The following is a 23,450-nucleotide window of genomic DNA, read 5'->3' on the forward strand; positions in this document are numbered from 1 at the left end:
CGGAAGAGCAAAAGAGCCGGCGGGAGATTCCGAGGTGGGAAGGAGAGGGGCGAGGCACCTCCGGAAGCGGAGCGCGCAGGACAGGGAGCGGCACCCCGGGGCGCGCCGGCTCCGCCAGGGGGAGCGGGCGAGTGGGGCGGAGAGCTGAGGGCAAGGGCGCGGAGGAGCCGGAGGCACGGGCGGCGGCGGTGGTGGGAGCTCCAGCTCAGGCACCTGCTGAAATGTGGGAGCCCCGGGTGGGGGGAGGCGTTGCCATGACGACCGAGAGGCGGGGTTTCGGCTTAAAGGCGTCCCCCTCCTTGAGACCTGGGACAAATGCCCTCCCCTCCAACACACACACACGTGCGCACACCCACGCCGGAGGCTGGCTGAAGGGAGGGGGCATCCTCCGAGCCGTGCCCTGCCCCCTCCCCAATCTGTCGCCCGGCCCCGTCTTCCTCCCCGACTAGGGTGCTTCGCTGAGTCCTGTTAGGCCACTGCAGCTCCTCTCCGATCTCTGTGTCTGATTGTGTCACTCTGTTCCATTGCACAAACTTTGTATTAGTGCTGGGGTCCAATGGTGAGCAGGGAGGCTTGGTGTCTCAATTTTTCTGATGCCACCTGAGTCTCGATTTCTCTCTCTAGGCTTCTGTGAATTTGCACTTCTAGGTCTCCCTCTGGGAGTGTCCATTTCCCTGGGTCTCTGTTCCTTTCCCTAGTCCTGGCGCTCTCTCTGTCTCTCTGGGTGGGCCTGGGTTCCTTTCCTTATCTCTGAGAATTTCTGTTTTTATTTTCCTGTTTTCTTCGCTGTGTATCTCCATTTATGTCTGTCACTCATCCTGTGACCCCCCCCCCCGGGGCCTGGTGTGTGTCTCTCTCTCACTCCATGTCTGTCGCACTGTGAATCAGTCTCCCTCTGTCTCTCCCCATCTCATAAATTCTTGCATTTCTGTCTCCCTGAATCTCTTCCTCTCCCTGTCTCTTTGGTCTCTCTGGCTCTGTGGATCTCTGTCTCTCCCTCCCTCCGTGTCTTTCTCTCTGAGAGTCGATCTCTGTCTCTCTCCCTGTCTCATTTTCTATGTCCTCTTCTATTTCCCTCGATTTCTCTCCCCTCCTCCCGTGTCCGTGTCTTTGTAGATGCTTTTGTCTCTGCCTCTCTCCCTTCCTGTGTCTCTACGAATCTCGCTCTCCGCTCGTGCGTGCCTCTTCCTCCTTCTATATCTCTCTGTGCCTGTCGCTCTCTCTGACCCACTCTCTGGCTCTGTCAATCTCTCTATCGCTGGGGGTCTCTCTCGGAATGTTTAAGTTGCTCTCTCTCCCTCTCCCTCTCCCTCTCCCCTTCCCAACTCTATCTTTGTCCCTTCCTCACCCACTCTATTTATCTCTCTGGCTCTGTGAATCCCTCTCGTCTCTGGGGTTCTCTCTCTCCCTCTTTCCCCCGCTGGCTCTGGAATACTCTGTGCATCTCTGTCCGGGGATTGGGAGGGTCTCTCCGAACGTTGGCCCGGTCAGGTCTCCTCCTGTCTCTCGCCTCAGTCGCCCCACCTGAGTCTCTTGCCTCTCTCTGGTCGCGCTCCGTCCCTCCCCCAGCTCCCGAGCGCTTCCTAGTCCCGGCTCTACAGGTAGACCCGCGCTGTTGCCAAGGACAACCACGGCCCGCCCGGGGCTGCGGGGTGCAGTGTATTCTGGGACTTGTAGTCTGGGCCTGCCGATCAGCTGTTCTCGCAGCGCGACCGAGAACTTTCTCTCCCGGCATGCCCCGCGAAGCGGGATGGCCCGCTGAGGCGGAGCCTGGGGACTCGGGCCGGCCGCTACATCCTCTCTGCGACTTTTGGGGGTCGGGGTCCAGCTTCTGGAAGCCGAAGGGGAGATAAGAGAATCCGAGTACTCTCCTAAACCCCAAAACATGGGGTCCACTGGCTTTCCAGCCACCTCCAGGCGTCCGCCGTACCCCAGGAGAGAGGATAGGGGGCCGGGGTGGCCCCGAAAACTGACCTAGGAATCCCACGGCGCTCTATTCTAGTTCTGCTTGGGTTCTTTCCCGCATCACCAGCATATCACCCCAAGGTTCTACAGCTGTTCTGTCTGGTGCCTTCTAGAAGGGGTTTAAGCGTGGGATGGGGGAGGGGTGGGGTGCGAGACGCCCTTCGACAAGCTAGGGATTGGTGTAGGTCAGAATTCTGGGATGGACACCGCAGACATCGAAAGGATTTTCCTCACTGAAAAGACGTGCGCCTGCGCTAGTTAGTCCTTCCCCCTGTTCCAGCGGGACCCTGACCTCCCTTGCAATATATCTTGCCAATTGCTTTTGCGGGTGTAGACACACAAAGTGGGTTGCATGATCCTTGATTTTTCCCAGAGTCATGTGTTTATGTAGTTGTGATTGTCTTGGAGAAACCGATAAGATGACCTTACGTGGGACAGAGATTCATGGCAGGAGTAATTCATGTGATCTTCATCGAAGTGTTTTATTGACCACGTGTGTCAGGGAGCTTAGAACTAAGGGTAAAATGGAGCTGAGTGGGAATATAGGCAGGGTCAGATCCCAAAGGCCTTGACTGAGGGGCTTTGGTATTACCTGTAGGTAATGTGGAGTGGGATACGGAAGGATTTGAGCAGAGGGGGACAGGATCAGATCTGAATGTTGGAAAAGGAAAGCATCCCTCTGGGGCCAGGGTGGGCTGGAGGTAGGATGCTCCAAGGAGGAGGCTGGGACAGTAGCTCAGGTGAAACGAAAGGAACCTGGAGGAGGGGAGAGATATAAATAGGATTTAGGAGGAAGAATACAGTGTTTGATGACTGAGAGGGGAGATGGTAAGAAGTGGTGACTGGGTTCTCGCCGTGAGAAATGGGAACCTGAAAGCATTGATTTTGGAGGCAAGAGGCTGCACTCAGAATGGGACACGGTATTCCTGAGGTGCTCGTGGGACTCCAAGGAGGGAGAAATCTTGTTCATTTGTATCCTAACCAGCTCTGCTCATTTGAGAGAGAGTAATGTGTAAGATCCAGACTGTTTTTTTCTGATGGGGCCAAAGCTGTCTTCACCCCAAGGCCCTTTCTCCTACCAGACCCAGCAACCCCGGCCTTGCCCTCTCTCTTGGAGCCCTCCCCATTAATAAAGCAAGCACAAGTCATTCTTTTATCTTTATATTGGGGTTTAAAAAAAAAGAACATTATGGATGTGGGAGAAGGGACAAGGCTTCTCTCTATGACTGACAGCAGGGGCTGATGGGAACCAGAAGCTCCAGGGAATTAAAAAAAAATAAAATATATATTTATACATTTATATAGATCATGTTACGCATGTGAGTCCCAGAGAAGCAGGAGGCAGCAGCAGAAAGCAACTAGCACGCACAAACACACGTGTGTGTACACCACACACTCAAGCAATGCAATTCCTTTGACTATGGCACAGTAGCAATTCCCACCCCCCAACCCACCCCACCCCCAAAATGTTTTCAAAAGAAACTTCCCTTTTAAGAAAAGGGCCACCCAGTGATTGTTGCTCTCGTGACCAGAAAGAAAAACAACAGGCTAACATCACCTTTAAGGCTGGCAGTGGCCATTTTCTTCTCTTCCCTGCAAAGGCAGGAGATGCAGTTTTTGACACTGAGGCTGGAGGGCCACATCACTGGCCCTTACAAATGCTTCAGACAGTTGTCTTCAAGACAATGCAGTTTTTTTGCCAGTGTTTTGATACCCCAGGGAGTAGTTGGGATGGAAGTCATACACCCCTTGCTTCCTTTAAGATGGCCTCTAGGCAGTGGGTTTTTAGTAAGCCTGGCAAAAATTCTGGAGCCGATCTCAGGCGAGGCTGAGCACCAGGCGGGGTCTAGGGACCAAGGGTCTATGCTTTAAGCCTCCCGCCCACTGGAAATTATTGACCTCCAGAGTTTTGTTTTTTCTTTTTAACTTAAAGGGGAGGTACACTGTACACCCCGCCTCCACTGGGAGAAAGGGAGCCCGATCCCTAGCTACCCACCCCCACCCCCCAGACACACACACACACATACCAACTAAGGCACAGCCAGGGCGGGCAGGCATGCTTTGGCAATGGGGCCCCTCTGGAGGCCCAGGGTATGAACAGCTGCAAAAGGGGTGTGTGATGTGGGGCTCAGCACCTTTGGAGGTGGGAGTGGGCTGTGGGGCAGAGAAGGACGAAGTCTCAGGGCTCCTGATCGATCAGAAGGAAAGTGGGAAGAGCTGGTCAGGCAACAGGCAGTTGAGAAAACAAACAGGACGAGCAGAAAAGAGCCCCAAAGCAGAACGTGTAGAAAAGAAGAGAGCAGAAAGAGAAGGAAGCCAAACAAGATGTGGTAACCAAACAGAACAGGAAGCGAGACAGAGCAGAAGGAGTGAAAGAAACAGAAAAGAGAGGAGGGTGAGCTGGGAAGGGTATGAGAAACGCAGGAGAGAGGCGAGCCGGGAAGAGGACCTCAGAGGGCCTCAGAACTTGGTAAAGAACCTCCACGGAGGAGAGGGAATCGGTAGCCCCTCCAGGGCAGAGCCTCAGACCCTGACGAAAACCAGGCGGGCCGAGTACACCAGGTCGGCCACGTAAGCCAGCAGGTTGATGGCTGTCAAGATGGCCACAGCCAGTCGGCGGTCCCAGGAGCACACGTAGTAGGTGTGCCTGTTGCTGCAGCTCACATCCATGGACCGCCAGGGCTGGCCGTGGTACTTCTCGTCGAACTGGTAGAGCGGCCAGATGACCAGAGCCGTGGCATAGAAGAGGACGGAGAGCAGGGCCAGCCCGGACAGGAAACTGGGGAAGGGGATGGGCAGCATGTTGGTGCAGTCGCCCAGGTTCAGCAGGGGATGAAGCAGATGGAGTACACGGCCACGCACCACTCTAGGGCCGGCTGGTGCTGGTACAGGTAGGGGTTGCTGATGAAGGCGAAGATGACGCAGGCCACGAAGGTCTCCAGCACCTTGAGCAGGCCTGGCACAGTGGCCATGTAGCCAGTGATCTCGCCGGGCCGTGCCCGGGTCCAGGCCACTTCGGTGGCATAAGCCAGGCAAGCGATGCAGGAGAAGGTGGTGGCAGCAATGGCATGGTCCCGGGAGCGGCCGTGAGACAAGAACTGGACGTATGTGGTAGGGTAGATGATGGAGGCCGAGAGGCAGAAGAGGGCGGCGTAGCAGGCGTAGGTGATGGGAAAGTTGCGCCAGGACAGGGGGAAGCGGGCCTGGAGCCCGCCTAACTCAACGATGAGGATGATGAGGGTCACGGCGAAGCAGAAGCACCAGGTAAACATGGACCAGTTACCCATGGCGCCCGTCCAAGCGCCAACACTGGCCACCAGCGAGAAGGCCACACAGGTGGAGATCAGCTGCAGCAGGCGGAGGAGGCCCAGGGGCTGGGTCAGTGCCCGAGCGGACCCCACGGTGGTCGGGAAGCCCAGGCCCGAGGACGACGACGTGGTCGTGATGGTGGTGCGGGTCACCGTCACCGGCATGGCTGGGTGGAGGGGAAAGAAGGTGTCCTAAGAAGGTTCCAAACTGGAGGATCCAGGCCCCCAGCACTTGCCTCCCTGGAGTGAGGGGGCGTGTGGACAACGTAATCTGGACCCTAGCTGAGGCATACCCAGGATGCAAGTTTTCATACTGGGCCAGTCCCAGCCCTCCAGGGATGAGGTGGTTGCCCGGTGCTAGCCTCCTCCTCCCTCCAGCCTCATGTCACAGCTCCAGAGTGTAGTCCCCTATCTCTTTTCTTCCCAGGACCCTCCTTTCCTCTCCCCAAAAGCCAACTCCTGTAAAACCACTTATCTTTCTTCCCACTCCAAACACACAAAGCTGCCCTCCTTCCCTCAGGGACTCAGCAACCCAGCCACTCAAGATTCTGCTCTAGGGACTTCCCTGGCAGTCCAGTGGTTAAGACTCTGAGCTTCCAACGCAGGGGGCGCAGGTTTGATCCCTGGTCAGGGAACTAGAGCCCGTGTGCCGCAACTAAAACCCAGCGCAGCCAAATAAATAAATAAATATATATTAAAAAAAAAAAGCAGCAGCAGCAGCAGCAGCAGCAGAAGAGGCCCTGTCTTCTGTGACCTCTTAGAAACTCCATCTCTGCAGTTCCTCCCTTTGGGTACCCAGGATGCTGCAGCCCAGCCTCTCTTTCACCTAACGGTCCTAAACATTTCCAGCCTCCAGACATTCAGGAGTCCAGCCCCTACATGGAAACCTTCTCAGGGACCCACATCTGATCAGAGCTTCCGTCCTTCCAGCCTGTCTCCTCTCACTAAGCAGGAGGCTGGCCCCAGCTCCTGGAAGACAAGAGCCCTCTCTCCCTTCTGGAACTGGGTCTTACCAATCTTGGCAGCACCCCTGCTATGGCCAAATGGATTTCGGTCTGGAGTAGTTCAACCCAAAGGAAGCCTCTCCCCCTTCCCCAACGTGAGGTCCAGCCCCCTAGTTCCCCAACTTCTGGGAAACTCAGCTCCCCAGATTCTCTCAGCTGGCCCAGTGCCACTGAAATCTCTAGTTCTCCCTCATTCAGAAATACAGCTTCAGACCCCAGGGCTCTGGGCCCTCAGCTGTGAGCACACCAGACTCAGGGAAATCAACTTCTTTCTTCTATCCCTTTAGAACCTTTGACTTTGATGTCCTTGTCCTAAAGACCCTCAGGAATGAAGGCCTGGCCTCAATTCCTGACCAGGTGTCCAGGTCCTCCCTCAGGCCCTAAAATAGCTAATCTCTTGGTTGCCACCTCTAAAAAGCTCAGAAGGCCTCTCTCAGCCCCGAGGCAATGCAACATCCTCCTTCCAGGTTCAGGAGGGCAGTGTCACACACAGCGTTTAGCCCAGCTGTCCCTGTACAATAGCTTCCTGGGGACACAGGAGGCCACAGCTGCTGAACATATTTCCTCCTCATATACACAGGTGTCTGGGCCCCTCTCTTTGGAACGCAAGGTCCCAGGTCTCAGGATCCAAGAGTCCAAGTCCCCAGCCCCTCCTCCTTCAGACGCAGGAGCACTGTACTCCCCAACTCTTATCTCAGAACCCAATGTTCAGGGCCCTCAGCCCGCTCCTTCCTCTGACAGAGCAGCTCAGGCCTCAGGTCCCTCTCCCTCAGACCCAGGAGTCCAGACCTCAGAACCTCTCCCCCCTCAGACCCAAGAGTCAGAGCCCCCAGCCCACTCACCAGCGGTCTTTGCTGAGGACCCCAGAGAAAGATCCGCCTCTGGAGGCTGATTAAGTCAGACACCTGGAAAAGGCTAGTCAGAGGACAGGAGGGAGAAACAACGTCAGCGTCCGCTCAGACCCGGCTCCACCCTCCCGGGACCCAGGCGACCAGCCGGCCTACTGCCCGGGGCTCGCCCAGAACGCGCGGTGAGGCCCCGCAGACCCTGGGCGCGTCTCCCAGCCAGGGCGGGGATTTGGCCCGGAGCCCCTAAGAGGTCGGGGATGGTGAACCCGGGGAAGCCCCGCCCCTTCTTCCCTCCTCTTTCCGCAAACTGCGAGGACGGGAGTGGAGGGACTGTAGCCAAAGTGCACGCCCCGCGGGCCGGCGTGGGCTTGTATGATCGTAACCCTGCCCCCACCAGGAAAGCCGCGGGACCGGCGGCCGGAGGGCCCTGGGCGGTGGCTGAGGGGGCGGGCTGCCCGGGCGGCGCCGCGTCTCCGTCCTTATAAGGGATTCAAGTCAGCCCAGCCATTTAGAATGTGGCGGGGACCGGGAGGCGGTGCTGGGACCCCCGCCCTGCTCGCGAATTCCGGCGGGGGAAGGGGGGCAGAGCCCGGGCGCCAGGTCCCAGGAGGAGAAGCCTGCACGTTCGAATTTCTGGGCCCTTCAAAATGTGAGTTCTGGGTCCCCATAAGGTGGGCCGGGAGCCTGGACGCCCCCCCAAGAGGGTCTCTAAGAGAGGAGTGGCTGTGTACCCGGACCCCTGGGTTCGCCTTGCGGACGCCTCCCGCCCCGCGGCGGGAAACTGCACAGTGTTGGAATCCAGTCCAGAGAGAGTGGCCACACCTCCCAGCACCTCCCGTAAGGCTGGTCTCCCAGCTACAGCTGGACCTCCCGGGCCACCTCCCGCTTCCCCCGACCCGTTAGGAGGAAGTTGGGACAGGCCCAGGAGGCAGAGGGCGGGCCACAGTCAGTTAAGTCTCCCCTGGAAGGTAAGTTAGCGCACGGACCACCCGGAGAGGAGGGGTCCGTCTCCACTCTCAGAGCCCCCAGCCGTCGCCTGAGGTCAGAGCTCAGGAAAGAACTGCCAGAGGCCCGAGGAGGGAGAGGAAAACACCCTTTGGCTTCCTGGAGAAGCTGGGGATTTCGCTGCCACGCCCAGTCCTCTCCCCACCTCCACGCCAGACACCACACCCCATCACTCCCCAAACTCAGAAGCGCGCCCTGTGCTCTCAGCACCAAGGGGCCCAGCTCCATCTTCACTTTGGGACCACGGGTGCTGAAGCTCCGTCTCTGGCCTTTTGAGTCTAAAGTTCGGATTCTGCCCCCTGGATGGGGAGGAGGTCAGTAATTCTGAACCCCAGCCACTCCCTTTCTCAAACCCAGGACTCCCAATTCCAAGCTTCTCCAGTCCCCCAGCCCCTCCTCCATCAGACCCAGGAGTCCGGGCCCCCAGTCCCCTCCTCCATCAGACCCAGGGATCCAGGCCCCTGGCCCCTCCTCCCTCAGACCCAGGGGTCCAGGCCCCCACCCCCCTCCTTTTTAAGATGTATGACCCGTATGAGTTCATGTCCCCAGCTCTCTCCTCTCCAGAACCCGAATCCTGACCCAGCCCATCTTTTAGGGACTGAAGACATTTGGAATCCCTCTGCACCCAAGAATCCTGGACGCTGCTCCCACTCTCGGGGGGTCCCGCAGCCTCACCTTACGGGCCTGTGGCGGCTGCGGCTGGTGCAGAAGCGACAGCTGCAGACTAGGAGGGTCTGCGGTCTGGGTGCGGTTGGAGGGCCGGGGAGTGAGCGCGGGCAGGGCTGGGGGCGGGGCCGGAGCTCTGGGCTGGAGCCGAGTGAGGGACACCCCCTGCCAGGGCTATCCCAGTCCCGCCCCGAGGGCGGGGCCAAGATAAGACCACATCCCCAGAGATAAATACACAGCAGCTCTCCCACCCCGCCAGCGGTAGGGGTGGAGGGCTGAGGTCACTGTTTCCGTGGTGACAAAACAGGAAGACACAACAGCTGGCGGAGTGGATGCTCCTGGGGGTGCCCTCCTCGACACAGCACTGGAGAAGTCTCCAGAGCAGGCCCGGGGAAGGCCGTTGCCATGGCAACCCGTCTATTTAGACTTTGTTTAGGACAGAGCCCCCCAGCTCAGGTCCCCACCCCAGTCTCACCTCAATCCGTTCTCCCTCTCCCTTCCTGGCCCCTCCCTCCTCCTCTGCTCTGGCCCTGCTCTTCCAGGATGGACGAAATTTTGGACTTCTAGGTCGCGGTGGGTTGGGGGACTGGGCCTCTCAATTTAATGGGGTCTGTTTGCTAGGGTCTGTGTCTCCTGGGTCCCTGAAATAGGAAAGAGTTGAGGGTGTGCCGATCCCTAGGCTTTAGGGGGTTTCTGGGCTGAGGTCCCCGACTCCTGGGTCCCCAAAAGAACAGTGGTTGGATTCCTGTAAGTAAGGAATTTGAGGGAAGAGCAAAATGGGTCTCCTAATGCTCATTTACACTGGGATTCGCGGTGTAAGGGACTGATGGGCCAGACCCCTAGGTCCCATATGTCCCTGTCGATGGGGGCAGGGGAGGGGCGTTGTTGGTAGCAGGACTTCTGAGATCGAGGCCATAGGAGTTGGGGGCATGGACTCCCAGGCCGCGGGCCCAGAATCCTGGCTCAAAAGAGCAATTGCGGCTCCGGCTCCTGGGTTTTCGGAGCAGATGTGGTTGCTAGCCAAGCCTCTTGGGTCTGTAAGGGAGAGATATTTTTGGCTTGCAATCCTGGCTCCTGGAAAGAGGGAGGGGCTCAGAAGCTTAATGAGGACGAGACTGGGGGCTGGGGGTGCCAGATTCCTGTTTCCTGCAAGAGGGGAGGGCCCAAGGGGCTGGTCTGCCCGGGCCCCAGAGCACGGGGGTCCTTTTTTAGGGGCGGCTCTGGGGCCCTGAGACGGATTGACAGAGCCAAGAAGCAGGCGGGAGCTGAAGGTGGGGATGCACTGCCCGGGGCTGGGGTGGGGCGGGGACAGGGACGCCCGGGTCCCTCCCTGCTGGCCGGGCTCACTCACCGCGCTCTGCAGTCGTCCCCGGCGCGGCCTTGCTCTAGGCTGCCGCTGGGCGGGGCCTCGTGGCGGCCGCGGAGGCTCGGCGACCGGCAGCTGCCCGCGTTGCTACTGCTGGGTGTCTTCCAGGCCGACTACTGAGAAGGCTTTGAGGCCGAGTACCAGGGTGGAAGACTCTCGCGTCGCGAAGGGAGGGGTCCGAAGGGATGCGGGAGCTCTGTGTCCCCGGCTGCGTGCCCTACGGAGGTGGGAGGGGCTGGGGGGGGGCACCTGGACGCTGTGTGCTCTGCAGAAGTTGGGGGGGTATGGTTGGGGTGGAAGGGGTGTGGAGCCTGTATGCCCACTTTTGTGCCCTGCAAAGGCGGTAGACACAGACCCTCTCTGTCATTATGTGCCCTGCCTAGGGGAGGGGGGGGGTCTCTATGAGCCCCGCAACAGGATGTGGAAGGAGTCAGGACATGGTATTCGTTGGAGGTTCTCCAGGGACGACCCCAGGTTCTATTCACGCACCTCCTTGACCCCCCCCGGGGGGTCAGGCCCCCCTTCTTGCCCAAATCAATCACTCTCTTTGCTTGACCCTGAAGTGGCACTCTTGAGATACCCCAAATAGTCCAGGGGCTATCACCACTCACAATTTACTGCAGTTGTGCTCTCCGGTGGAAGTGTTCCCCCTTTAAGGCATTGAAACTTCAAAACAGCAGAGTTCAGGGTAGCAGGAACACGAAGCAAACACTTAAAGAGTGAGTCATCAGGTGTGACCCCATAGGGTTCCCAGGTCTTGTGTAATCTGGCATCATGTATGTGCCACTGGTTCAGAGTGCTTACCCGTCCTGCAGGAGAGAAACCCAACCCCAAAGATGCTGTCTGCAACCTGGCACTGAAACCCAGTCTCAAACAGGACCTGCCTCTGTTCTCTGAGAGTAGCTGCTTTCGGGTGATCAAGTGCATGGCCCCGCCCCCTAACTTCCTAATAAACTGGGTTCCTTGATCAGCAGCAATATTGTGTGTGTTAACATGACGGTGAATAGGATCATTGAACGTGTACACACATGCTGCCACTGGCAGGAGTGAGGAAAGCAAGGAAAGCAAATACAACGCAGAGTTAATTACAACCCAGGCAGGAAAAAGTCATTGCCCAATCCATGATGAAAAGGGTCCAGTGTGCTCCTCGGGTGACCAGGTGTTTGGCTGGTCTCCCTAGGAAACCATACCACACTGGGGGCCCAGCACTGCTTGCTGCTGCCAGCAAGGTGGGCCTCCATCAGTGACAAAGTTCCATAGCTTTGATGAAGCAAATCCATACATAGCCCACCATGGCTGCTCTGTTCAAAAGCCCATTAAGCAGGTACTGGGGAGACTTGGTAAGAAGCTGACGGAGAGCCACAGAAGTCATCTGATCTACTTAAGTCTTAATAGCGCTGTCTGTAATGGAGGGTTTTGAGGGAAGAGTTTACCTGGGTACAGATTATGAACTGGTTTTTGCTCCCAACATTTCTGACACCAAATGTGTGTGTGTGTGTTGGTTTTTTTGTTTTGTTTTTGTTTTTGTTTTCACATCAACCACCAATTCTCTAACTCTGGACATGAAATGAGTGTCCAATGATTCAGTTCAATTCTTTTTTTTTTTTAATAAATGTATTTATTTATTTTTGGTTGCGTTGGGTGTTCGTTGCTGAGCGGGGGGCTACTCATTGCGGTGGCTTCTCATTGCAGAGCACAGGCTCTAGGCGCATGCGCTGGGTAGTTGTGGCACACGGGCTTAGTTGCTCCGCGGCATGTGGGATCTTCCCAGGCCAGGGCTCGAACCCGTGTCCCCTGCATTGGCAGGCGGATTCTTAACCACCGCACCACCAGGGAAGTCCTCAGTTCGATTCTGAATCTGGGTATACTAACCACTTGGAGTTATCATCAGACCCCACAGGTTAAGGGCTCAGTCCCACAAGGCCACCCCCACTTCAAACTCCAGCCACAAGTCCCAGGCCTCCCATACTTATGAGGACAGTGGGAATATCCCGTCCAAATAAAGGAGTTATTACATGTTGAACCCTTTGCCACTACCAAATGAGATAAAATCTCCATTAGAGCAGATATTCCTTAGCCTGTTTTGTTCTCACATAGGAGACATTCATAAATATATTTGTTGATAAACGAATGAAATTTTTATTTTCAACTGGCTAGAAAACGGGTTCCCAGGACTCCCTCCTTGGGTTCCATAATTTGCTAGAATGGCTCGCAGAACTCAAGAAGGCCCTTCACTTAGTACTACTGACTTATTATAAAGGATGCAACTCGGTGGGGAACAGCCAAACAGAAGAGATACACAGAGCAAGGTATGGGGGAGGGATGCAGAGCTCCCACGCCCTCTCTGGGCTCACCACCTCCCAGCACCGCTATGCATTTACCAAGCTGGAAGCCCTCTGAATCCGGTTGTTCAGGATGTTTATGGAATTTCCATTATGGAAGCATGGTTGATTAAATCACTGGCCATCAGTGAACAAACTCAATCTCCCTAGCCTCTCTGCAGGTCAGGGAGTGGGGCTGAAAGTTCCAATCCTCTAATCACATGATTGTTTCTTCGTGCAACCAACCCCCATCCAGAGCTAACTAGGGGCCTATCAAGAGTCATCTCATTAGTATAAACTCAGGTAGGGTTGAAGGGGGCTTATTATGAATAACAAAAGACAACCCTCCCACCCTATCACTCAGGAAATTACAAGGGTTTTAGGAACTTGGTGCAGGGAACTGAGGACAAAAACCAAATATACAGATCTTATATCATTGTAACACACAGATCTTTCCTTACTCTGGGTCCAGTGGAAAATTTCATTCATTTATCAACAAATATATTTATGAGTGTCTCCTATGTGAGAACAAAACAGGCTAAGGAATATCTGCTGTAATGGAGATTTTATCTCATTTGGTAGTGGTAAAGGGTTCAACATGTAATAACTCCTTTATTTGGACGGGATATTCCCACTGTCCTCAGACTATTGGATTCTCAGGAATGTCCCTGAGTGATAGGCTTCCCAATTTTTATGGGGTTTATCTCCCATGCTCTGGCATGTGTGTGTGTGTGTTTTATTAATACATACAGTGTATCTATCTGCTGTTTCCTGCTTTCAAGGTCTTATCAGTGTGATGTCATCCGTGCAATTGACCAGAACGGAATCTATGGGGTACTGAAAGCACAAGTTGCTTTTATAGGAGAATTTGGTGATTCTGGAACCGTATCATACAGCATATCTCTAGCCTGGGAAAAGATCAAAATTCAAAACTTGATGTACAGTTTCTACTGAACGCAAATCGTTTTTGCACCGTTGTAAGATCAAACAATTGTACGTCAAACCATCATAAGTGGGGGACTGTCTGTATTCTTTCTTTCCTTGCCTTTATTGAAGTGGATGTCTCCCCCTAATCCGTTCTCTGGCCATAACACCTTTTTGTGGACCTCCTGGTCACTTGCCCTCATTTTCCACATGGTTTCCTGCAATTCTATAGAGAGCATCCCACTAGATAGGCCATGAACAGGTCATATTGTTTTCCCCAGCCCTCAGAGTGGCCTGGTTGCCTCTGGCTGTTGCCAGGCTCATCTGTTCATCTCCATGAGCTACAAAAAATATTATCATGTTTTTATTTGCCCCACGATGTGAAAATGTTGGGAAGCACTGACTTAGAAGGCCTGCCACGTGAACATTACCCTCCACACCATAGCAGTCACCTATCCACTCAGTTCTCCATGCCTCTCAGACATCAACCATTTCTCCTTCCATCTTACTTTTTCAGCAGTGGCCACTTACGACCTTTTCTTAACTTGATAGGAACCCCCAGTCCATCAGCCCTCTCTTTGCTTTTCTCTTTCTTCAGATATGATTCCATCGTCCATCATTTCAATGACCCTCTTTTCATGTTAGGATATCTAACACTCCTTTGCTCTTCTGTCTTTGTATCACCCCAGTCTTTGAAAAGAAAAAAAGAAAAAGCCCATCTACAGATGATCTAAATAGACATTTCTCCAAAGAAGACATACAGATGGCCAAAAAGCATGTGAAAAGTTGCTCAACATCGCTAATTATTAGAGAAATGCAAATCAAAAGTACGATGAGGCATCACCTCACACAGGTCAGAATGGCCATCATCAAAAAATCTACAAACAATAAATGCTGGAGCGGGTGTGGAGAAAAGGTAACCTTCCTACACTGTTGTTTGGAATGTAAATTTGTACAGCCACTATGGAGAACAGTGTGGAGATTCCTTAAAAAACTAAATAGAACTACCACATGATCCAGCAATCCCACTCCTGGGCATTCATCCGGAGAAAACCATAATTTGAAAAGATACATGCATTGGAATGTTCATTGCAGCATTATTTACAGTAGCCAAGAAGTGGAAACAACCTAAATGTCCAATCGACAGATGAATGGGTAAAGAAGATGTGGTACATGTATACAATGGATTGTTAGCCATAAAAAAGAATGAAATAATGCCATTTACAGCAACATGGATGGACCTAGAGATGATCATACTAATGAAGTAAGGCAGACAGAGAAAGACAAATATCACATGATATCACTTATATGTGGAGTCTAAAAATGGTAACAAATTAACTTATTTACAAAACAGAAACAGACTGATAGACGTCAAAAACAAACGTATGGTTACCATATGGGAAAGGGGGTAGGGATAAATTAGGAGTTTGGGATTGACATATACACACTACTATATATAAAACAGATCATCAACAAGGACCTACTGTACAGCACAGGGAATTCTACTCAATATTCTGTAATAACCTATATGGGAAAAGAATCTGAAAAAAGAATTGATATATGTATATGTATAACTAAATCACTTTGCTCTACACCTGAAACTAACACAACACTGTAAATCAACTATACTCCAATATAAAATAAAAATTTTTTTAAAACAAAAAATTCGGGCTTCCCTGGTGGCGCAGTGGTTGAGAGTCCGCCTGCCGATGCGGGGCACACGGGCTCGTGCCCCGGTCCAGGAAGATCCCACATGCCGTGGAGCGGCTGGGCCCGTGAGCCATGGCCGCTGAGCCTGCGCGTCCGGAGCCTGTGCTCCGCAACGGGAGAGGCCACAACAGTGAGAGGCCCGCGTACCGCAAAAAATAAATAAATAAATAAATAAAAATAAGAAAAGAAAAAATTTAAAAAACGAAAAATCACATCTATCAGGGTTTTTGGTTTGGTTTGGTTTGGTTTGGTTTTCCTCCTGTGCTTGCCCTTAAGCGATTAAGCATTACTGGAGAAATTCATATTACAAGGCATAGAGACAGGGTGACCAAACTCAAATGTGTCCTCAGTATTACCCACAATCCCACTACAATCATCTGGTAAACTCATTCTCATTCCCATAGTGACAATCACACTATTTTTATGCTCTTCGACCTCTGCCCTCAGCCCCCATTCTCAGCCTATGACCTACTTCTTTATTTAGAGAGGTAACAAGCTGTTGACTGGTAAGCCCCTCAACTTCCTTATACTGAAGCCCAAATGTGACTATATTTCCAGGACTGCTCTTGAACAATAGCGACGTTTTTATGCTAATCCTTCTTGTCTTTTTTATTGCATTTTTTTCCTTTTTTAAAATTGTAGTATAGTTGATGTACAATATTATATAAGTTACAGGTGTACAATATGGTGATTCATAATTTTTAAAGGTTATACTCCGTTTATAGTTATTATAGAATATTGGCTATATTCCCTGTGCTGTGCAATATATTCTTGTAGCTTATTTTATACATAACAGCTTGTACCTCTTAATCTCCTACCCCTATACTGCGCCCCGCCCCACACTCCCCGCTGGTAACCAGTAGTGTGTTCTCTATATCTGTGAGTCTGTTTCTTTTTTGTCGTTGTTGCTATATTAACTAGTTTGTTGTATTTTTTACATTCTGCATATAAGTGATATCATACAGTATTTGTCTTTCTCTGTCTGACCTATTTCACTTAGGATAATGCCCTGCAAATCCATCCATGGGGGCTTCCCTGGTGGCACAGTGGTTGAGAGTCCGCCTGCCGATGCAGGGGACACGGGTTCGTGTCCCGGTCCGGGAGGATCCCACATGCCGCAGAGCGGCTGGGCCCGTGAGCCATGGCTGCTGAGCCTGCGTGTCCGGAGCCTGTGCTCTGCAACGGGAGAGGCCACAACAGTGAGAGGCCTGCGTACTGCAAAAAAAAAAAAAGAAAGAAAAAAAAGAAAGAAAAAAAAATCCATCCATGTTTTTGCAAAGGGCAAAATTTCCTTTTTTATGGCTGAGTAGTATTCCATTTTGTGTGTGTGTGTGTGTGTGTGTGTGTGTGTGTGTGTGTGTGTGTGTGTGCACGCCTTATATATATATAATATACATATTGGAAGGAAGATTCTTACTGGACCACCAGGAAAGTCCCTCTTTTTTAGTCCTTAACCTTTTGACCTTGCAAGTAACTGATGCTGTTAGTGCCTCCTTCTAACTTGAAACTGTCCTCTAGGATTGTATGGCATGTCATCCTCCTGGCTTTCCTTTTGCTTCTTTGGGCTTCCTTTACAAGCTCATGTTCTTTTTTTTTTTTTTTTTTTTTTTGCGGTACGTGGGCCTCTCACTGTTGTGGCCTCTCCCGTTGCGGAGCACAGGCTCCGGACGCGCAGGCTCAACAGCCATGGCTCACGGGCCCAGCCGCTCCGCGGCATGTGGGATCTTCCCGGACCGGGGCACGAACCCGCGTCCCCTGCATCGGCAGGCAGACTTGCAACCACTGGGCCACCAGGGAAGCCCCCAAGCTCATGTTCCTTTAAATACTAGAGCTCCTCAAGGCTCTTTCCCGGACTCTACACTTCTCAGGACATACTCTCGCTAGGGGATTCCATACAACCCTGGCTTCAGGGAGCCCTGATGAGTAAATGACCCATGTACTAGAGAAGATGCGCTCATTCAGCTGCTATAACAAAGGCAAAATATCAATGGTCTAAACCAGCGCTGACCAATAGAAAAATAATGTGAGCCACATGAGCAATTTAAAGTTTTCTAGTAGCCACATTAAAAAGAAGTAAAACAACTGAGTTTTAACAACGTACCTTATTTTAATCCAGTATATCAAAATATTATCATTTCAGTGTGTGATACCAGCTGCATTTCAAATTCTCAATGGCCACACATGGCTCATGGCTCCCATATCGGATGATGCAGGTCTAGAAAAGGTAATGGTATATTTTTCTTTCTTGTAGCAATCCAAGAGTTGGCAATCCAATGTTGATATGATACCTCCATGGTCTCAAGGAGTCATTCTCTGTTGTTGTGCTGTCACCTTGGACAAGGGCTTCCATTTGGGTTCTAGCATACGACCCAGATCAAACCACTATATTGTCGTTGCAGCCACAGGAAGAGGACAGGGGAAGGGGTTGGCATGCTCCTTTCCTTTTAAGTGTGTGATCCTGAAGCTGCACATATTCCTGTGTATCTTACTGTTCAGAACTTAGTTGCATGGCCACATAGAGCTGTAAGGGAGACTGGGAAATACAGTCTTTTTTTTTTTTTTAAACACTGCTATATTTAAAATGAATAACCAACAAGGACCTACTGTATAGCACGGGGAACTTTGCTAAACATTCTGTAACAACCTAAATGGGAAAGGATTTGAAAAAGAATAGATACACGTATATGTATAACTGAATCACTCTGTTGTACACCTGAAACTAGCATGACATTGTCAATCAACTCTACTCTAATAAAAAATAAAAAATTTTTTTAAAAAAAGGAAATACAGTCTTCAGTTCGGGAAACAGATACCCAGAAAAATCTTCTATTACAGAGGGAAGCAACTGGGGGAAACTACTGGTAACCTCTGTAATCTCTGCTATGACTCTCAGGAATATACAGCAATTCAGATTACTCCTGTGAGCTCCAGACATGCATATCCCGGTGCTTACGGAGTCTCCACTTGGATGTCACAAAGGTCCAAACTCCATACATCCAAAAGTAACGGGATCTTTCCTCCAGTGCACTGTGTGTCTCACCAGTAAATGTCACTACCTGCCATCCTGTTGCATGAGCCAGAATTCTAAGACTTGTCATTGACATTGTCATTTCTCATACCCTCCCACATCCAATCTATCACCACGTCCCATCACCTCCTATATTCTCTCTCTCTCTTTTTTTTTTTGGCCATGCTACGCGGCATGTGGGATCTTAGTTCCCCAACCAGGGATCGAACCCCCGCCCCCTGCATTGCAAGCGCAGAGTCTTAACCACTGGACCACCAGGGAAGTCCCCTATGTTTTCTTTCAAATTCATCAACTTCTATGCATCTCTTTTTAGTCACATGTTGCTGGGTAATACATTTCCCCAAAGGAATGAAATTCTGATACATGCTGCAGAATGGATGAACTTTGAAGACATTATGCTTCGTAAAATAAGCCAGACGCAAAAGGATAAATATTGTAGGATTCCACTTACATGAGCTACCTAGAGTAGTCAACTTCATAGAGACAGAAAGTAGAATAGTATTTACACAGGGCTGGGGGCAGGGGGAATGGGAGTTAGTATTTAAGAGATCCAGAGTTTTAGTCTGTGATGATGAAAAAGTTCTGGACGTGTATAGTGGGGATGGTTGCATCACCGTGCGAATGTACTTAATGCCACTGAATTGTATGCTCAAAAATGGTTAAAATGGTAAATTTTATGTTATGTGTATTTTAACACAAAAGTTAAAAGAAAGAGGAGCCTGGCCAATCTCAAAGAAGAATAAGGAAGCTGAAAGACTTATGCTACTTGGTTTCAAGACTTACTCATGGGGACTTCCCTGGTGGCGCAGTGGTTAAGAATTTGTCTGCCATGCAGGGGACACGGGTTCGAGCCCTGGTCTGGGAAGATCCCACACGCCGCAGAGCAACTAAACCCCTGCGCCACAACTACTGAGCCACGCTCTAGAGCCCGCAAGCCACAACTACTGAGCCCCCATGCCACAACTACTGAAGCCCCCGTACCTAGAGCCCATGCTCCGCAGCAAGAGAAGCCACTGCAATAAGCCCGCTCACCACAAGGAAGAGTAGGCCCCGCTCTCTGCAACTAGAGACAGCCCGCGAGCAGCAACGAAGACCCAATGCAGCCAAAAAAAAAAAAAGACTTATTTATGAAGCCAAGTAATTGAATGACTTGGTACTGGCACAACGCTAGACAGATAGAGCCTTGGAACAGACTGGAAAGATGAGAATGGAAAGGGAGAGGAAAACAGAAGATTGTTAATACCCTGAACCTCTTTTTAAATTTTTTTTTTAGAATGTTTGGGAATGGTTAATGGAATTATCCAAATATCACCGGGATGGACTTTTGCCAGGTTCCACGCTTGCTGGACTGAACAAAAGGAATCCTCAGAGTGATTCAGTTCCTTATGTTCTCTGTGCCTCAAAAAACCCATCCTCAGAAGCACATCTCTAGAATCGTCCGTATCTAAGCAACCGTCTTCCTCTGATTGGGCGTCTCTGGTTCTTAGACCACCAAGCAGCAAAAGGATGAATGGATTTCTGTGTCCCTTAGGGCAGCGCTGTCCACATTTCTAGTAGCCACATTTAAAAATATAAAGAAACAGGTGAAGTAAACTTTAATCACATATTAATTATATTTAACCCAAATTATTGATATGTGTTACATGATTCTTTTGGAAAAAATTTCTCGATGAGACCTACTTGTTGGCCGTGATGATGGTGGTGGCCTGTACTCTCTTTAAAATTCAGTGGGTATTTTGCGTTTGTTTTTTTGTTTTTTGGGGGTTTTTTTGGCCACGCGGAGCAGCATGTGGGATCTTAGTTTCCTGTTACCCCTGCAGTGGAAGCTCGGAATCTCAACCACTGGACCACCAGGGAAGTCCTGCTATTTTGTACTTAGAGTACATCCAATTCGGATGCTAAGGTTTCAAGGGAAATGTGGCATCTGTTGGTAAAATTCATTAAATGGACAGTTGAAAAGGTTAATTCACATGGCCAAGTTGTCCAAACATACTTAAAAGGTACTAACTAAACCGAGTATCCACTTTTAGACAAATTAGTTAAACTTAAATAAAATTTAAAATTCAGTTCCAGGACGTCCCTGGTGGCGCAGTGGTTAAGAATCCACCTGCCAATGCAGGGGACACAGGTTCGAGCCCTGGACCGGGAAGATCCCACATCCCGCGAGCAGCCAAGCCCGTGCCCCCACTACTGAGGCTACACTCTAGTACCCACGAGCCACAACTATTGAGCCCACGTGCCGCAACTACTGAAACCCGCGCACCTAGAGCCCGTGCTCCGCAACAAGAGAAGCGACCGCACTGAGAAGCCCGCGCACCACAACGAACAGTAGCCCCCGCTCACCGCTACTAGAGAAAGCCCGCGCACAGCAACGAAGACCCAACGCAGCCAAAAATAAATAAATAAAAATTAAAAAATGTATTAAAAAAATAAAAATAAATTTATTTAAAAATAAATAAATAAAATTCAGTTCCTTAGTCCCACTGGCCACATTTCAAGCACTCAAGGAGGCCATCATATTGGATTAAAATGTGTTCATTCCTTTTGCCCAGAATGGAACCCTCAGTTTTTCAGTGTGCCAGCCTGTAATAGCATACAGATTCCAGCAGTATTTTAAAAAATAATACTTTGTGACCAAGTGGGGTTTATTTTAGGAATGGGAGGATGGTTAATATTCGGACACCTTTAATGAGATTTATGCTATGAACAGAGCCAAGTAGAAAAAAAATCATGTGACTATCCCATATGTGCTAGAAGAGTATTTGACAAAAGTTAATTTAAAAAAAAGTGGGGGGCTTCACTGGTGGCGCAGTGGTTGAGAGTCCGCCTGCCGATGCAGGGGACACAGGTTTGTGCCCCAGTCCAGGAAGATCCCACATGCCGTGGAGCGGCTGGGCCCGTGAGCCATGGCCGCTGAGCCTGCGCGTCCGGAGCCTGTGCTCCGCAACGGGAGAGGCCACAACAGTGAGAGGCCCGTGTACCGCAAAAAAAAAAAAAAAAAAAAATTATTTGGAATAAATTTTATAGCTGCTACTTGTCAGAATGTGCCCTCTGCAGACTACAGCATATATAAACACTATAGTCCAGGTCTGGTGTTTTGGGGACTTTCCAGCATTTAAACCCTCAGCTTATTTGCAGGGGGGGAATTCCCCACTGTAAGCACACTGGTGGGGGTTATTGTCTGATTTTTTTTTTTTTTTTTTTTTTGGCTGCGGGGCATGTGGGATCTTAGTTCCCAGACCAGGGATCGAACCCACACCCCCTGCCTCAGAAAAGCGGAGTCTTAACCACTGGACCTCCAGGGAAGTCCCACTATTGTCTGATTTATTAGGAAAACTAAGGGAGCATTTCCCACTCTCTGGAAGGTATGGAGTAGGCAACCAAATGCTTCCTCCTGGGGCTTTGAATTAGGGAGGAAAGAGGCAAGGACGTTGGAAATTAAGAACACAACTGAAGGGGTGAAAGAATCACTGGTTTAGTGTTGAGTGGAGGGAGTGACCAGTGGGCTGGGTGGGACTTAAGAACATTCTCTCTGCTGTCTATTCTTGGCTTCCTGCCAACTTACAATTTCCAGCCTTCCCATCCCTGCACTCTGTGATTTTCTTAGTTCAGTGCCCTTCCGTTAAATTCCTCCTTGGCTTCTTAGATCCGGAAGCAAGGCCTGTCATTTGCAAACCAGAACCACTGCAGGAGACCCTCAGGAATTCCCCTCCCTGCGGCCTGAGAGGAGGTTTCACGCCCATGAGACGATTTTCTTTCTCCTCCTGATGCAGATTGGATTAACAGATGGTGACTTTCATCGTGATATCTTAAGCAAAATAGACTGAAGTCTTCTGTTTTGAAGACGTAGGCTGCATTTGGTGGGAGGGAGGGGGGATGAGGAAGGAAGGAAATCTATTTGATTTGTAAAACTCCCCTGCTAAATGTACTTATCAGATGGAAATAAATCAAGTCTCCATCTATAAAGGACTGGATAAATAAACTATGGTACCTCCAGATAATGTGACAATATGCGTATCTTAAAAAAAAAAAAAAAGAATTAGGAAGCTCTAGTTTACCTAAATGGAGAATTTCCCAGGATACAGTCTTAAGTAAAAAAGGCAAAGATACAGAACCATGTATGAGGATTTAACCTTCTGTGTGAGAAAATATAAAAATAAGAATAGGTATTCCTATTTTATTGTGTTTGCACAAACAAAACCACCCGAGATGTAGGGTGTAGGTGTGGAACTGAAACTTTTTCCTGTCTGTGTATAAATTTTAAACACATTAACATATTACTTACTTAAAATTATATCTATATATAGATTATATGAGGCATGGAAAATACTTAGAACAATGGCTCCATGTCAGTACATGGTAATTATTATAAATATATAATACATATTAATATGATATAAAACATGCCATGGGAGGTTCTGGAAAGATACAAAAGAAATGGGTTCAGACCAGAGGGAAAGGAGGGCTGGGCAACTGGAACACTGCCTACCCTTTTTGGTGTATATTCTGAATCCTCTATCATGGTAAATATATTACCAAGTCAAACCACATAACGATGAATGCATTTTAACGAGCTATTTATAATCTGCCAGGCAAGGAGCCTTATGATGACAAATGAATACAGATGCCTTTTTCTACTGAGCTTCTAGGAGACTGGAGGAAGCCCACCACAAATGTCGCAGTTCGCTTTCACAGATAAAAATAGTGGGGATCAGACATCCACAGTTTGAAGGCTTGAAGGCCAAGATTGATTTAACCCCGTGTTCATGACCCTCAGGCATGGGATTTATCCCATACCTATCGTGGGGTGTCAGAGTTCTGTGAACCACAGAGTTCTGTGACCCTAGGAGGCTGGGGTCACCTCCAGGACGGCCACCTGGCCCAGGTAACCTCTGCAGGCCCTGTGGGACCTCAGAACACAGGAGGCTTCCATAAAAATACGTCGTTTCAGGTCATCTAGGGCTGAACCCAAGTTTTCACCACGGTCTCTCTTTCTAAATCTGTAGTTAAAAGGCTTTGGCCAGCCAAAAACACACATAAACAACTTAAGACGATCCGCAAAGCTGGGCCCTGCCGGGGTTGAGGGGCGGGGTGGGGGGGCGGAGCGCATCCGTGTTAGGTCGCCCTCTAGCGGACGGTGAGGGTTAAGCACATTCAGCCTGGAAGTGGAACAGGGGCGTTTGTCTTCCTTTCCAGGCAGTGGTAGAGCAAGTGGACAAGACCTAAAAGATGCTCGCTGCTCTGCACACACATTCAAGGAGACAGTGAGTAAGCAAACACCCACACTAGTTTGATTTTTTTTGCG

At 50.4% G+C, this 23,450-nt stretch overlaps 1 protein-coding gene across 1 annotated transcript; it reads right to left on the reverse strand.

Annotated features, from left to right (window-relative positions):
- Nucleotides 1-4,456: 4,456 nt before the first annotated feature.
- MYADM (myeloid associated differentiation marker) lies at nt 4,457-5,438 on the reverse strand. Its single transcript, XM_007472298.1, is given in 2 exon segments — nt 4,457-4,796; nt 4,799-5,438. Coding segments are annotated over 2 exon segments (948 nt in total). The 3' UTR covers nt 4,457-4,488.
- Between the last annotated feature and the right edge of the window lie 18,012 nt (nt 5,439-23,450).

This window comes from Lipotes vexillifer, unplaced genomic scaffold (assembly GCF_000442215.2).
Source record: "Lipotes vexillifer unplaced genomic scaffold, Lipotes_vexillifer_v1.1 scaffold1280, whole genome shotgun sequence".
Lineage (NCBI taxonomy): Eukaryota > Metazoa > Chordata > Mammalia > Artiodactyla > Lipotidae > Lipotes > Lipotes vexillifer.